This window comes from Mustela lutreola, chromosome 6, assembly GCF_030435805.1.
Source record: "Mustela lutreola isolate mMusLut2 chromosome 6, mMusLut2.pri, whole genome shotgun sequence".
Lineage (NCBI taxonomy): Eukaryota > Metazoa > Chordata > Mammalia > Carnivora > Mustelidae > Mustela > Mustela lutreola.
Genome location: NC_081295.1, coordinates 22,456,177 through 22,473,735, shown reverse-complemented (window position 1 = coordinate 22,473,735; position 17,559 = coordinate 22,456,177). Strand labels below are relative to the sequence as shown.

Genomic DNA, 17,559 nt, shown 5'->3' with positions numbered 1-17,559 from the left:
TCAAATAAATAAAATAAAATCTTTAAAAAAAATTCATTTTGGGGTGCCCTGGGTGGCTCAATTTGTTGAGCACCCAACTCTTTTTTTTTTCTTTTTAAAGATTTTACTTATTTATTTGACAGAGTGATAGAGAGAGAGAGTTTAAGTAGGCAGAGTAGCAGGCAGGGGGAGAGGGAGTAGCAGGCTCTCCACTGAGCAAGGAGCCTGAGGTGGAGCTCGATCCCAGGACCCTGGTATCATGACCTTAGCTGAAGGCAGATACTTAACTGACCCAGCCACCCAGGTGCCCCCAGCACCCAACACTTGATTTCAGCTCAGGTCATGATCTCAGGGCCATGGGATTGAGTCCCAAGTCAGGCTCTGCACTCAGTGTGGAATTTGCTGGAAATTCTCTCCCTCTCCCTCCCCACCATTTCTCTCTAAAATAAAAAAAAAAAAATTTTAAATATGAAAAAATAAAAATAGATTCATTTTTGCTAAAAGGATAGAGTTATACAGTATTATATAGGGTAAAAAAAAATTCCCTTCACACTCCCATCTCTATTTCCACTTTTCTACCTAGAAAAAAATTTGGTTAACAATTTGGTTAAGATCCTTTTAGATGTTTACAACTCCAGACACTCCACACACAAAATTATATTTTACAAATAAATGGGATCATTCTATATTGTACAACTTGTTTTTTAAAAAAGACAATTTAGCAGTGCATTTAAATTTCCTTCCATATGAAAACATACATCTCATTATTCTCATTTAGCCATTCTTGCATTTAAAAAATGTTTTCTTTGCCTTTTTTTTTTTTTAAGATTCGCTTATTTATTTGAGAGAGAGAGAGTGAATCAAGTGCATGGAGTGGGAGGGAGGGGCAGAGGGAGACGGAGAGAGAAACTCTAAGCAGCATCTAGGCGGAGCTGAGCACGTGGAGCCCAATGTGGGGCTTGATCTCAAGACCCCAAGATTATGACCTCCGTTGATACCAAGAGTCAGAGGCTCAACTGACTGCGCTACCCAGGCGTCCCCCTGCCCCTTTTTTGGCTGTTCTACGGAAACCAGTTTAGGAACTAACAAAGTAAATAGTGGAAGGTAGCCTTTTTGGACACCTGTGATGTTTGTTTCCTCTCTTGTACTAGGGAGGATGAGGAATTCAGCTAACTTACATTTCTCTTTTCCTTCTCTTCGGCCTCTTCCCCAGTGTTAGTCTTATTTTTAGTTCCATAATTTTATAACTGAGTGCTGAAAAATTTATTTTTTTATTTTTAATTTTTTAAAAATTTTATTTATTTATTTAACAGAGAGAGAGAGCACAAGCAAGGGGAGCTGCAGGAAGAGAGACAGGGAGAAGGAAGCTCCCCCCGAGCAGAGAGCTGGGCAAGGGCTCATGGACTCTACGTGTTGCTCAATCCCAGGACCCTAGGATCAAGACCTGAGCCAAAGGCAGACGCTTAACTGACTGAACCACCCAGGGGCCCCTGAGTTACCATTTTTAGATGTGTGTTTTGATTCCCCACAATTCAAGAGAATGTCCTTACCCTTCTCTTCACTTTTCCCTCTCTTTAGTTTCCAAATTTTTGTCTCCAATAGGTCTACATTTACATTTGTCTGTAACTGTACCTTAGTATTTAGTATTTCATGTAGAAATTGATTCTAAGAATTGAAAGTAAACAGTGTTTGATTGATTCTAAAAATTGAAACCCTATAAACAGCACCAGTCATATTTTAATTACATAATCCTTATTCACTACAGCAGGGATACAACCCTCTATCAACAAATGTGTATCCTCTGAAGTATCAAGGTCAAACACTGTATTTTCTTATTATGCAAAATCATGCATTTTAATCTTCCCTGTATGTGGCTAATGGTTTTTTTTTTGGTCTTTCACCTACTCATATTTCTGGTTTTGTCTTGTTTTTTTATATGGAAGAACCATTATTCACAAGATCAATTGGCTACTTTTTTAAAGAAGAATATATAAAAGTCTAATTTTCAAAGAACTTAAATATCTAAAAGTGTTTCTATTTCATCCTCATACATTATAAATAATCCAAAATAATTTTTACTCAGAATTTTGAAAACATTGTCTTTGTCTCCAGTACTTTGGTGAGAAGTCTGACACAAATCTTATCCACATTCCTTTGTAGGTATCTTTTCTTCATTTTAGAAATGCTTAAAATTTCTTTATAATGAGCACTCTTAAATTTCATGAGGAAGTAGCTAATGTACATCTCTTTTAATTTGTTCTAGTGGATATTCATTGAGCCCTTTGAATTTGAAGATCCTCTGCTTTCTTCAATATTTTGAACATTTCTTTCAATATTTTTAAGATTATTTCCTCTTTTATTTTCTCTCCTTTCATTTTTTTTTTTTGAACGCGTATTGGATGTTGATCCTCCTGGATTGATGCCACATATCTCTAGTTTTTTCTTTCATGTTTTCTATCTCTTATATTTTTGTTCTATATTTGAGAAACTTTGACTTTTCTAATCTTTTTATTCAATTTTCAACTAATTTACATTATATATTTTAGCTTCTATGAACTCTTTTTTCTCTCTGATTTTTCAAAACATCCTGTTTTTGTTTTCTGGATAAAAGTTCTTGAATTTTCTGAGAAAGACTGAAAATTTTTTTTTTAATGTTTAGTAAGGTTTTCTGAACTGCCTATTCATTTTAGGCTCAATTGTTCTGTTTGCTCATCTTGTTGCTCCTTAGTATTGATAATCTTTCTCAAGTATATGGTAATCCTTGGTTTTTCATTGATTTTTATGAATGGAGGACCAAGCTGGTTAATTGGTCTGCAAGCTCTGGGTATTTGAACAGGGCAGGTTGCATTGTGCTTCCATTTGAATGAGCTATGAGAATGAGACGAGGCAGGCAGGATAGATCTTGTTTCAAATGATGGGAGGGCACCATCCAACATTCTGTGGCACCTATTATCTTCAAGATGGATTATTTAATTACTTTAGAAATTATTTTCCTTTTCTTCTTCATGGGGGCAAATGTCATTGTTAATAAAGAGCTGTGGTGGCCACCTTAAATAATTTTTGTGCAATTATCTTTCCTGGACTTTTTAGATAAATCAAATTATAGGCACATAAGGAGTTCTATCCTTACAGAACTTTTCAACATGTATGTTGTTTTTTTCTTATTATATTTCTTTTGCTGGTTCCTTAAATACAATGTTGAATTTTTTAAAGGTTAATATCCTAAAAATATCCACAGGTTAATTCTTCTTAGAAAAAAAAATTTTATTTGTTCATAAATGGTAATTTGATCTTTTGAAACCATGTTGCTTTTTTCTTTTTCTGATGTATTACACTTTTTAGGCCTTATGTTAGTTGATACATATTCTAAAATTCTAGGTCTCAGAGACCTGCCTCCAGTATGAAGGAATAAGTTAATTTAGTCTCTAATAGATAACCACCATAAACCATGAACAGTACACCTCCCCCGCACACACACACACACAGACACTTTATCTCACTCATTTAAGGGACTCAAGAGTAAACAAAGGCAGATTTTGGAAACAGTAAAAATTAGAAGGGAACATTTGGTTTAGGATGAGTTCTCTAATTTTGTGCATTTGCTAAGAGGGCAGCCTCTGTTACAGTGGTGCTGGCATAGGGTGACTAAAACTCTGATAGGGAGCTTGGTGGCTTTCCGGCTGGGGCAACCAGGGGAAGGAGACACAACCAGGGCACTGGAGAGTGAGTGTAAACTTCAGATTTGAGAGAACCAGGTAAGGAAACCACATATTTAGTTTGTAAAGACTGTCCATGTCTCTGAATCACATCTGGGCTGTTTGGGAACAGTATCAATTGAACTGCCACCACTGCCCACATGACAGACTTTGCAGGTTTGGTCTTACCAAGTAAACTGCCTGCTGAAACAAAAACACCAGGTATAGGGCGCCTGGGTGGCTCAGTGGGTTAAGCCGCTGCCTTCGGCTCAGGTCATGATCTCAGGGTCCTGGGATCGAGTCCCGTATCGGGCTCTCTGCTCAGCAGGGAGCCTGCTTCCCTCTCTCTCTCTCTCTCTCTGCCTGCCTCTCTCTCCATCTACTTGTGATCTCTCTCTGTCAAATAAATAAATAAATAAAAATAAAAATAAAAATAATAAAAAAAAACACCAGGTATATAACAGAATTCAGAATCTCCAGAACATAACATTCATAATTCTAGGATATAATCCAAAATTATTCAAAATATAAAGGATTATGAGACATGACCCATTCTCATAAGAAAAGATATTATTAAATACCCACTCTGGGTATTAGAGTTACCAAACAAGAACTTTAGAGCAGTTGTTATCTCTATGACTAATGAGGAAAAGGAAAATACATGAATAGATAGGAAATCCCAGGAGGGAAATAAAAAATACAAAAACAAATCAAATGGAAATTTTAGAAAAAAGAATTATAGCATTTGAAATTATAAGATAACAGATGGGTTTAACGGACTGGAGATGACAGGGGGAAGGACCAGTGAACTTGAAAATAAATCAAAGGAAATTATCAAAGTTAAAGAAGAGAGAGAAAAAGACTGAAAAAGTTAATAGCCCCGAGATCATGTGGAACGATAGTGAATGATCTATGTGAAATTGATTTTCAGAAGGAGACAGAGAGCAAACAGAGCAGGAAAGATATTTGAAGAAATAATGTCCAAAGTTCTCCCAATTTAGCAAAAGACATACATTTACAGATTAAAGCAGCTTAGTGAAACCCAAACTAGATAAAATGAACAAAATGACATGCAGGCATATCACAAACTATTGAAAAGCAAAGATACAGAGAAAATCATGAAAACAGTCGAGAAAAATTATACAAGAAAACAATTCAAATGACCACATTCTTCTCATCCCTCTGGTTCCCATCAACCACAGAATGAAGAGCTACAGAAATGGTAAGTATCTGGATAAATGTAAAAGACTTATTTTTCCTCTTAAAAATTTTAAGATATATGTGACTATTTAAAACAAAAACTGCAATTTTTTTCTCATGGAGTTTATAATAAATTTGGCTGTAAAACAAGTAACTAGAGCATAAAGGGTGTTAGTGGAGCAGGGTAGTATGTATATGGACTTCTGTAGTCATGGGCTTCTTTAATTACATGGAATGATACTGACTCAAAGTAGAGTGGGAAAAGCTAAGCGTGTACAGAGCAACCACTATAAAACAGTACACAGAGGTATAACTTAAAAGCCAATAGATAAATAAAATGGGTTTCTAAAGTACATTCAAACAGTCCCAGAGATGGCTGGAAAGGGAAAAGAGAAAATAAAGAGGATAAACAGAAAACAAAACCCACCGTCTCACAGAAATAGGACTAGATTTGGAGTAAGTGCTCTTGTAACTTTCTCAGTAGGGGAAGGGAAGGGCAAGGCTGGTTTGTGGAAGTTTATGCCAGGAGGGCGATGGAGATTACACTCAGAATGCTCACAACTAGGGAAGAATGACATAGGAAGAAATGGAAAGAGGAAAGTGCAAGACTTGTCGGAGTTCTAAGGCTTCCCAATACAGATGCACGTTAAGCAGATACTAGATTCCCTTACTATACCTGGTTACCTTCTAAATGTGGATGTTTGGAGACACTATTCCAAACCATTTGTTTTTCAAACCTTGAAACTCAATCCAAGGGAGATGAGTCGGGGTCGGGGAAGGGGGTGGTGGTCAGGAATGTGTGAAACAGGTGATGAGGATTAAGGAATGCACTTGCCATGAGCTCTGGGTGTGGCGTGCAAGGGTTCAATCACTATACTGTACACTTAAAACTAATACTATACTGTATGTTAACTAACTGGAATTTAAAATCTTAAAAAAGACCCAACTCAGTCCCCAAACTGTACACCCTATACACACCTTTGCCTTCCGTTCCCTCCCAAAGAGCTCTCTGCACATAGACCTTTGGGTTTATATATTTTATCTTCTCCCTAGAAGGCCTCAAGGATGGTCTTGGCCTGGTGCTTGCTTCTGAACCTTGTTTTAACTTCATTCGGACCCTGACTTTGGATTACCCTTAGTACTCAGGGTATATATCTCTATTAACTATTCACCTGGATATGGTCGGTCCCTCACTATTCTGCTCATTTACGGTCTGACTCCGTGTCCTGGCTCTTTCTGGCTTTTTCCTGTGGATGGCTACTCACAATTCAGTCAAAGAGACTGAGGCACCAGAGAAGGAGCCAGTGAACAGGAAGAAAGCCAGGATTCTGGAGCGAGGACCAGGACCAGGAGTAGAAGGGAGGCCTCTGAGGAACTGGAGAGTATGGAAACCAAATCTCTATACAAAGCGGCTGAATTATAGATTATTCTTGAGTCACACTTGGAGACTAAAATTCCACAAGATGGCGACATTTTCCTACAAAATTAATGTGAGCAGCTTTCCCCCACTCTCCCAGACTGAAGTAATTTCTAACGTTAAAAATGTATTATCTGATGCAAAAATATCAGACAGTGAGGGCAATGACTTTTGGTAAGGAGGAGAAGACAAACCTGGGAAGGGCTTTATTAGCATATGGTTTCCCAATTCGTTGTCATGTCAAGGTGAGTCATGGAGCTGCACATTCTGTACAAAAGGCAAATGGTGAAAAGGCCTCAGGGTCTGTTCCTGAAAGTAGGTTCCAAGGTCTATGTAGAATCAGAATGGATTTGAGTCAGGATGTCCCATTAACTGACTATGCAATCTCATTGGGTGAGCCTTGAGATGTTACACGTGTTTAGTTTTTTGTCTGAGGCAGTAGCAGGACATACCATAAAATTCTCATCAAAGAAGTTAAGAAAATCCATACACAGTATTCATCTTTGATTCATTAAGAATTTCAAGAACTTTCTTCCCAATGTCAGTTTGTATAAATTAATTGTGTGGGGATATATAGCCAATTTTGTCAACGAGTAAGTCTTAGGAGAGCTAACTCATAAAAACCTACTTAATTGATAAGATAGAATATCAAATTTTTGAATGAAAATTAGTAAAAAAAAATCCCATCACTCTAATATTATCAGATAGAAAAACTATAAATTAAGAACATCTAAAATTTATCCTGAAAACGGATTCTCTTAAGAAAAAGCAGGTTTGGGGCACCTGGGTGGCTCAGTGGGTTAAAGCCTCTGCCTTCGGCTCAGGTCATGATCTCAGGGTCCTGGGATCAAGTCCCGCATCCGGCTCTCTGCTCAGCAGGGAGCCTGCTTCCTCCTCTCTCTCTCTGCCTGCCTCTCTGCCTACTTGTGATCTGTCTCTGTCAAATAAATAAATAAAATCTTTAAAAAAAAAAAAAAAGAAAAAGCAGGTTTCCTGGGGTTCTGGGATCGAGCCCCACATCGGGCTCTCTGCTCAGCAGGGGGCCTGCTTCCCCTTTTCTCTCTGCCTGGCTCTCTGCCTACTTATGCTCTCTCTCTCTCTCTCTGCCAAATAAAAAATAAAATAAGCATAGCTGTTGCAAGTAAAACAATCACTTAAAAAGCATTAGTCTGTTTGAAAATGTATATATATGTATATATATAATGACATGTGTATGTTACTCTGGAAGTTTATATAATATATAGTTATATAAATACACCTCCCCCACACCCACACACTCACATATGTAATTGCTTGACTTCCTTTGTTCTTACAGCTCTCTCAATATGTCTATTAATATAATTTAAGCTATTGTTCTTAAAAACAAGGTATACATCTTTCCTGCATAAAAGAATTATAGTCTAGGTTTTCATGTCTTTTATATAAATTATCTCGGCTATATGACTTTTTAAAAAAGATTTTGTTTATTTTTTTGACAGAGAGAGACAGCGAGAGAGGAAACACAAGTAGGGAGAGTGGGAGGGGGAGAGGCGGACTCCCCACTGGGCGGGGAGCCAGATGTGGGCACAGGATCATGACCTGAGTTGAAGGCAGACACTTGATGACTGAGCCACCCAGGTGCCCTCAGCTACATACAAAAAGAAAGAAAGAAAGAAAGAAAGAAAGAAAGAAAGAAAGAAAGAAAGAAAGAAAGAAAGAAAGAAAGAGAAAAAGCAGGTTTAACTAAAAAATAGCAAAAAGGAAAAATTAAAGTATTATTAATTCAGGAAACTAGATATTAATTTTTTTTCATTTTACAATTACAAAATTCTAGGTTCAGAGAGATTAAGAAACTTGCTCAAGGTTATACAATAGCAATAAAACAACTGTTGAGTCCCTACCATGTGTCAGGACTGTGTTAGGCACTGGGAAGCTAGTAGTGAACAGAGTCAGCAAGAACTAGAGAAAGAATAGTCTAGTTCAGCTCAACCCCAAAGTCTGGACTTTTTCAGTAATATGTTGCTGAGACATGTGGGGTGATTTCCTTTTTTTTTTTTTTTTTTTAAGAGAGAGAGAGAGAGCGAGCACAAGCAGGGGAGTAGCAGAGAGAGAGGGAGAAGCTCTCCCTCTGCAGGGAGCCTGATGAAGGGCTTGATCCCAGGATTCTGGGATCATGACCTGAACCAAAGGCAGACGCTAAGCCAACTGAGCCACCCAGGCACCCCTATTGGGGTGATTCTTAAGGGGACCACTAGGGCTTCCCAAGGGCTAAAGGTAGTAATTATGCGTGAGCCCACGTTAGGATATTTGGATTGTTTTATTCTTTTAATCCTAAACATCAGCATGACCCCTTGAACAGAGTAGAATTTCAGAACATGTTGGTTCAGGGAATGAAGAGTAGAATGCAGCCAGAAACTTCTGTCCCTTCTGTTCATGGCTGAACGCCTAGTGTCAGGCATGCAGTGAGTGCTCCATTAAGCACTGATCCATTGCTGATGGATCAGTGAAGATCAAGGCCAATAATGGAGAGGAAGGTTCTTGTGCCTTAGAGGGCGCCAGATGGCTCTAGGTCTAATGGTTTTTGATTGGCTTTTTGTTGTAGGTATTTTGTTTGGACAAAGAAACAATTGTTCTGGCCCCTATTCTACAATGTTTGGACCCCCAGTTATGGTTGCTGTGTATCAGCAGTCCTCTGTACTTAGTCCAGCACATCCATACAGGGGGAGACATGGTTCCGTGGGCAGCAAGTCCTCTATTTCCTGGGATTCCTCTTCTCTCCTTCCCCTTGTTGGGTTGAACGTTTTTATATGATTGGAAATCAGATCACAGGAGAGTCAGTTTTGAAAAGATGATACAGGGTACTTTATGTCAGAAGGAAATGGCAGAAGGCAGGAACCCTCTTACTGTTTGCCTTGTTTACAGGGGTTACGTGTAAACTGACTGCATAAATATGAGCCTCCAGTAAATTCTTAGAACTAGCATGTCTAGTCACATCTCTTTAAATTCTGCACCCCTGAGTAAGCTTGGCTGCAGCACTGGTGTCAGCGAGGTCATTTCGGGATCAACTCCTCTCCAAACAAAACAAAATTCATGATCTTCGAGGTTTATCTTTTTCAAGAATCAGCAGATGGAGAAAAGGAACTGTACTGAGTACCCTTGCACAATATATAAGTCTGAGAGTTCACAGGTTCTGCCTTGTTCCATTCTTTATCTCGACATAATCTTTACTTTAGGGCCAGCAAAGCTTCCCAGACTCCCTGTCTAGACCTCAATCCCAGACTCCCAGACTACCTCCCTGGGGGCATGGGTTGCAAGTGTGAAAGGCAGAAATGAAAATCCAAAAGATACATAGTTTAATGTAGTACTATATTTTGAATTTGATTTTTTAGACTTCAGTGGTTTTCCTTCCTTTAAAAAAATGTTCATTTTTCTGATTGTAAAAATAATGAAGGGTCCTTGTAAGTAATTATGGAATATCAAAAATTATAAAGAAAAAAGTGATAATCTTACTACTTAGACATAAACTCTGTGTACTTCCTTCAAGACTTTTTCTAAACATCTTTTTATTTTATGCTGTTGATATGTAAAAAATATATATAATATATAAATATTATATTATGGATATCCTGCCTTTTTAAAAAAAGCAACCATTTTATTTACTTACCTCCACTTTATGTCTTTTTTCTCTCTCTGCTAGAAGTTCAGCCCTTCTTTTAGAAATCATATCATCCTGTCATAGAAAGAGATATTTAAACATTTTAATGGATAATGATTAAATTACTTCTTATGTATTAGTAAATATATTTTTTCCCAAAGTGGGAATAGCATTTGGAGGGAAGGATGGTAAACTTCCCAGAAAATCTTATGATGGTGGTAATTATGCTACTACATCCTTTACTTCTGGAACTTCTCATTAGCTGTTTCCTTCCAGCGAATAAACAGCACATGAGGACAGCCATTCTTTCTACAAACATTAGAACACCTTTTTGAATTTATTATTTATTTGTTTGCTTGGTAAAGAGGTGGATTATGTACATGGAGAAATAGGGAAGTATTTGGAAGCAATTTGTTGAAAATATTTGATAATCTTTTATCATACTAATAAAATACAGCCTAACAACCTATTAAATAATTGAAGTCATAGTATCTCCCAGAGCTGGAGTTAATTGATTAGCTTATTTATTGACAAATAGCTCAGTGCTTCCAATCTTGGTTTTGTTTTTTTTGTTTTGTGTCGTTTTTGGAACTATCACTAGTAATGAAATACATCTCCCTGTACCTTCCTCCTACCAACAGTAGTTCATTTCCTGTGGCCATTTGGAACACCTACAGGCTCTCTTCAGGATGAAAGCCCTTCAAATTCTTTAATGCTGCTCTCATGTCCCATCTTTGCCTTCCTAGTTACAGATTTGAAAGCCTCAATCTTTAGTCTAGACCTATAGATTTGCCCTTTCAGGACATGTCTTATAAATGGAATGAAACACATAATAGGTACTATTTTTTTTGACCTGGCTTCTTCCATTAAGCATAATGATTTTCATCCATGTTGTAGAGTGTTATCAATAGTTTGTTCTTTTAAACTACTGAATAGTATCCATTTTGTGGATGTACCACACATTCATTCATTCATTTGGCTTTGTAAAATTGTAAGATATTTAAAGTATATCTTGTGATGGTTTGAGATAGACATACATTGTGAAAGGACTCCTTCCAAGCAATTAATGAACACATCCATCACCTCAATATTTACTTTTTTTTTAGTGATAACATTTAAGTTCTATTCTCTTAGCAGATTTTGATTATACAATATGATGATGATAGCAACTATAGTCACCATGTTATACATTAGATCCTCAGATCTTATTCATTTTATAGCTGAAAGTTTGTACCTGTTACCACCTTCTCCCTGTTTCCCACACTCCTCAGTCCCTGGCAACCACTTTTCTACTCTCTGTTTCTATGAGTTTGAATTTGTTTTAGAGTCCACATATAAATGATACCATTTACTATTTGTCTTTCCCTGTTTGGCTAATTCCACTAAGCTTAATATCCTCAAGGTCCATCCATATTGCAAATGGCAGGATTTCCTTCTTTCTCATGGTTGAATAATGTCCCACTATACAGACAAACACAACATCTTTTATATCCATTCATCCATTGACATGTTGGTTCCATATTTTGGCTATTGTAAATGCTACTGCAATGAACTTGAGAGTGCAGATATCTCCTCCATATCGTGTTTTCATTTCCTTTGGATACATACACAGAAGTAGGATTGCTGGATCATATGGTAGCTCATATTTAAACATTTTTTAGGAAATTCCACACTATTTTCCTCAGTGGTTGCACCAGTTTGCATTCCCACCAACAGTGCAAAAGCTTTCCTTTTCTCCACAGTCTAGCCAACATTTGTTACCCTTTGTCTTTTGATGACAGCCATTCTAATAAGCATAAAGTGACATCTTATTGTGGTTTTGATTTGCATTTCCCTGATGATTAGTGATACGGAGTACTTTTCCCATGTACCTCTTCTCCCTTTGTATGTCTTCTTTGGAAAAATGTCTATTCAGATCCTCCAAATTTTTTTCAGATTTTAACTATTTTTGTTATCAGATTTTTTTTGTTGTTGTTATTGAGCTGTGTAAGATCTTCATATTTTGTGGATTTTCCTTGATGGCTTCCTTTGTTGTGCAAAAGCCTTTTAGTTTGATGTAGTCCCCATTTGTTGACTTTCGCTTTTGACGTCAACTCTAAAAAAATAATTGCCAAGACCAATGTCAAGGAGTTTACCCCCTGTTTTCTTTTAGAAGTTTTATGGTTTCAGGTCTTATGTTCAAGTCTTTAATCCATTTTGAGTCGATTTTTATGGATAGTACACAATAAGGTGCCCAGTTTCATTCTTTTGCATGTAGCGGTCCAGTTCTCCCAGCATCTACTGAAGAGATTATCTGTCCTCCATCATATATCTTTGACTTCTTTCTTATGAATTAATTGACAGTATAGCCATAGGGTTATTTCCGGGCTCTCTGTTCTGTTCCATTGATCTATGTGTCTAGTCTGCTATTAAACATCTCTACTGAATTTTTCAGTTCAGTTACTATGTTCTTCAGCTCTGTGATCTCTGTTTGATGCTTTCTTATATTTCCTCTCTCTTTCTTGAAATTCTTACTTTGTTCATGCATTGTGCTCCTGGCACTCTGAGCATCTTATGAACTTTATTTTGAACTCTTTGTCAGGTAAATCACTTATCTTTGTTTCAGTAAACTCTATTTCCTCTTCTTGTTCTTCATTTTCTTTGACTCTGTGTTAGTTTCTGCACATTAGGTAAAGAAGCCACAACTCCTAGTCTTCACAGAGTGGTTTTGTGATAAGATGAAACTTATTAATCAGCTTGGACTGAGTTCTTGGCTGTCTCTCAAACCTTCGTGATTGTTCAAGCTACTTTCTTTGTTCTCAGTGGCTCCCAGTCATTGAGCATGTGCCACAACCTGTCAGTGTCCCAAAGGGGAGGATCACACACTGGATAGATGGATTGGAAGCTGGACTCTCGGGTAGCAACTCTTTTGATGTGGGCGATATGGGTATTTTCTCATTTGTCTGATGTGTACGAGTTGCTCAGCTAATTTCTGGATTTCTTTCAGAGGGAATTGCTTCATGTGTAGCTGTGTGTGTGGGAGGAGATGAAATCAAAAGACTCTTATATCACCATCTTGGGCAGGATCCCAGGGTATACTATCTACCACATTTCATCTATCCATTCATCAGCTGATGGATATTGGGTGTTTTTCCCTTTTTGGCTGTTATGAATAATGCTGTTATGAACATTTGTATATAAATCTTTGTGTGGATCTGTTTTCATTTCTGTTGGATAAGTTCCTAGAATTGGAATTGCTGGATTCCCTATGACACTTTTGAACATTTCAAAATTTCAGTTTTAGAAAAGATGTCCTAAACCATTATCTAGAACTTGATGGATGGCTTCGTCATTCCAGGAACGAGTGAGAAAGCCACTGAAAAGTTTAATTCTTATGTTACCCCTCCCACTTTGGTCCTATGTCTGATAAAGGGATACGTTAGTCCTGCCACTATCTTTAATTTTTTTTGCCTAGGACAGAAAAGCATTAACACATTTCAAATCACAGAGGCCTCAAATAATATTGAACTATTTAATTATAAATAGTATTAATATTTTAAAAGTGTTTTCATATTGACTGTGGTATTAAAATAAAAAAACTGCATTTTTGTGAAGACCATTATAATTTGAATAGATGCTGAACAAATTTGTTCTCATATGTTTTTACTGGATACATACCTTGATTTTTGCCTTCAGTTCTTTGATGAGCTTTTTCCTTTCTAATTTTTTCTTTTGTTTCTCTTTCCACTTTTCGATTTGGGAAGGAAGGAGTCGATCAGAAATATCTTGATCATCAACTTGTATAAAAACAGCAGCATCTGGGAAAAATCCACGTTCTCCCAGAAACAGAGCCTCCTCAGGATACCGTGGGAATCCATCTAATATAAAACCTGTGGAACTTGATAGAAATTTCATAATTTATTTGCTTAAAATATTATATTACAAATATTGATTTAATAAATCACAACTTTATATAAGATGTGCAATAAATAGTTTTAAAAGTTTATTGTGGTATACTTGCTCCCAAGAAAATTTAGCTGAATTTCTTCTTATCCTTGGTTAATCAAAGTAAAAGGAAGGGCTCTATCTACCTAGAGATGATTAAATCAAGCTCTTTACTGAAAAAAAAAAAAATAAAATAAAATAAAAAAAAAAAAGTTTATTGTGGTATCTTTTATTTCTTGTGATATGTGTAAACATGGTGTGTCTTCTCCCAAATGTGTTGAATTTATTAAAATTTTAATATTTTATATTTATGCTTATATTATAGATAAGTTCTTTAAAATTTAGTCTTAATATTTGATGAAAAATTAAGAGAAAATAAGTTCTCTGCTTGGGAGGAATGCCCTGCCTAATGACTTCACCCTTAGGTAAAGGTGGCTTTGGCCAGCCCAGCTCTAGTGGGAATCCACTTTGTGTAGTTTTTCTTCTAGTGATACTTCCTTTCATGAGACAGTTTGTATCCCCTTCCCTGGCTCCCCTTATGATCAATTATAATTACTAATGTATGCATATGGCTCATATGTATAAGATGACTATGTTCAAATAGAATTGTAAAACTTGCCCAGGTATGAAGAAACTATAAGGATCAGAAAAATAACTGGAATGTTACTACATTTTTATCATTAAACAATCAGGCTTTAAGAACTTGGTTTTATTTATTTCAAAGCGTCAGTATTCGTTCCTTTTTGAATGAGAATATATCCTGTTTATCTAAAAATTGGCTTGTTTTTGGTATTTATATTTAAGCATGTTTTCTTCCTCATGGGACTTTTATGAACATTTCACAGTTTGAGTCCTTCTCTGACATTTTAAAATATTTCTTGTGGTATTAAGTGGGCAAATTTTTATATTTTGGCTGTTAAGATGTACGCCTTTTTTTTTAGAGATGCCTTCAGCATTGTCTCGTCATTGAGGAACAATTTCATTCCTACTGTTCCAGCTGTCCCTTCTTTGTCAATGCCTTCTAAATCTCTATCTCCATACCCAACTTCTCTTTTCAGTTTCAATTCAGAATTTTCAAAAAGCTGCTTAATTTATTCATTGAAGTGACCTTCAAGAATTATATACACATCACACTGTCAGAAATTAGACTCACTGTTACCCTTTCATACTGCTCTTGCTTCTGACTCACTGGTATTCAGGTGTCAAACTTCAGAGACACTTGGACTGCCCCCCAAACCCCTCTTGCTTCACACATATAAGAGCTAAACCCTGGCATGTCCTCTTCTATACCCATTTCTATCATTTCTATTTTCATTTCTACCATTACACCTTAGTTCACCTTATATCTTATAATATCTATTTATATAGATACAGATGTCATATTATCTCTCTCCAGGACTCATGCAATAGCCCTTTAAAAATGTGTTGATTTGGGTGCCTGGGTGGCTCAGTGGGTTAAGCCGCTGCCTTCGGCTCAGGTCATGATCTCAGGGTCCTGGGATCGAGTCCCGTATCGGGCTCTCTACTCAGCGGGGAGCCTGCTTCCTCCTCTCTCTCTCTCTGTCTGCCTCTCTGCCTACTTGTGATGTCTCTCTGTCAAATAAATAAAAATTTAAAAAAATCTTTAATTAAAAAAAGTGTTGATTTTCCCCCCTGATTATAAAAGAAATAAATCTTACTTTAGAAAAATTGGAAAATAGAGAAAAAATGAAAAAGGGCAATATTATCCATAATCTCACATCCTAGAGATTCCTGACATTTTGTTTCATTTCTTTCCAGCTTGTTCTTCATGTGTCATCTTGCTATTATAAATAACTTTGTCTTTTTAAACTTAATGTCATATAATAACATTGCTCATGCTATTACAAATTCTTCATTTTAATACATTTTAATGGTTGCATAACACTTAACTATTTTATTTAGACTTTTTACAATTTCACTTTTTTTACTTTTTTTTTTTTCTTTAGAGAGAGAACAAGGAGAGGGAGAAACAGACTCCCCGCTGAGCAGGGAGGCTTATACTGGGCTCTATCCCATGAGACCATGACCTGAGCTGAAGGCAGATGCCCAATCGACTTAGACACCCAGGCATCCCTCACTGTTTTACTTTTAATTATTCAACTCATATGCTTTCTTAAAAAATGTTAATGTATGGTGTGAGGTCAGGAGCTAAATTAAAGAAGAATAACCCATGAATGACTACATTGGGTTTTTTGTTGTTTTGTTTGTTAAAGATTTATTTATTTACTTGAGAGAGAGAGAGAGAGAGCGCGAGCATGAGCAGGGGAAGGGGCAGAAGGAAAGGGACAAGCAGACTCCACGCTAAGCACTGAGCCTGAAGCAGACTCCATGCTAAGCACCGAGCCTGAAGCAGGGCTTGATCCCATGATACCAAGATCATGACCTGAGCTGAAATCCAGAGTCAGATGCTAAGAGAGGGAGCCACCCAGATGGTCCGCGTGACTACATTGTTGCAGTCGACCTGCCTGAGTTTACCACAAATAACGAGCCAATTTAAGCAACAGGAAGTTAAAAAGTTGGTGGCAAATAACCTCACTCAGTCATTTGGGCCACGGACGAGGTAAAAGACTGCCCAGAGGAGCACTGGGACTGGCCGGTTACCTGAATTCTTGATAATATAGTTTCTTCATCTCCAAAGTGAGATAATAAAAGTTTCTATTCCACTGGCTAGTTGTAAGGATCAAGTAAGCTAATGTGAATAAAATATAGTAGAACGGTATCCGGCACATAGTAAGTTCCATATAAGCATTGCTATTATTGGTACTATAGTAAGTATCATTTCTCTTTTCTTCTGACAGATACCAAAGCAAACATTCTGATTGGGAAATTACAATGAAGTTTTAAATTCTGATGTCATGGAGATTCTTAAATTTGTCCTGTCTGAGGTCAAGCTTGTTCCTGGATTTTAAGAAAGGGATAACACTGTGAACAGTTATTAAGTGGTCTTAACTGTAATTATTGAAAGACTCCAAGGAAAAAAGTCCAGCCCACCATCAGTGTACATGGATTTAGAATATGGATAGTCAACCATGATGACACAGTAGAATCATCTGGGGCACTCTCAAAAATACAAATGCCTGGGTCTCAATCTCACACTGCTAAAAAGTTTGATTCAGTTGTTTTGGGGAGGAGGGCCCCTGGCATCAGTATTTTTAAATTAATTCCTCAAATGTTCATAATGTGTAGAATCACTAGTTTATAAGTAAAAGAAAAATATTAAATTTATGCTGATTACATTTTTAACTTAAAAATAAAACAATTGTATAATTCTATAAAAAATTAGATACCGTATTGGTTCCTTAAGCCACCACTCGGAAAGAATTGTTTCAAGAATTTCGGGAGGTAATGGCTCATTTTCGGTTAGATTTAATCTGATTGCTTCTTCTTCTTCTGTAAATTGTACATCTGTAGGCTAAAAACAAAAATCAGAAAACAAAAAAATTTAAAAATTCTGTATTAATAAATAATAGTCTATTTCATAGTTGATTAGGACGAGAACTTCTTGGTCATTTTTAATATGGCTGCTTGTTAACATTTTAAAACTTAAACTTTTTTCTTTAAATCAATATTAATATGGTTTAAAATATTAAGTTATATATTGTAGCTAAGAGGAGTTACTAGAGATTAGCATGACTGATTTTCAAACATGGACTCAGGATATCTGTCTCTCTGCTTTTTTTTCAATCTAT

The 17,559-nt window shown here is 36.6% G+C and overlaps 1 protein-coding gene across 8 annotated transcripts in view; it reads right to left on the bottom strand.

The window, feature by feature from the left end:
* Window positions 1–17,559, bottom strand: part of AK9 (adenylate kinase 9) — a 112,147-nt gene that overhangs the window by 25,570 nt on the left and 69,018 nt on the right. For 7 of the 8 annotated variants that reach the window (XM_059176891.1, XM_059176881.1, XM_059176883.1 and 4 more), the window contains 3 exons: window positions 17,158–17,282; window positions 13,583–13,802; window positions 9,935–10,000 (listed from right to left, as the gene is read on the bottom strand). In XM_059176891.1, coding sequence (XP_059032874.1) covers window positions 9,935–10,000; window positions 13,583–13,802; window positions 17,158–17,282 — 411 coding nt within the window. Of the gene's footprint in view, window positions 1–6,485; window positions 6,559–9,934; window positions 10,001–13,582; window positions 13,803–17,157; window positions 17,283–17,559 lie in introns of all 8 variants that reach the window. The other variant, XM_059176888.1, reaches the window with a different exon arrangement.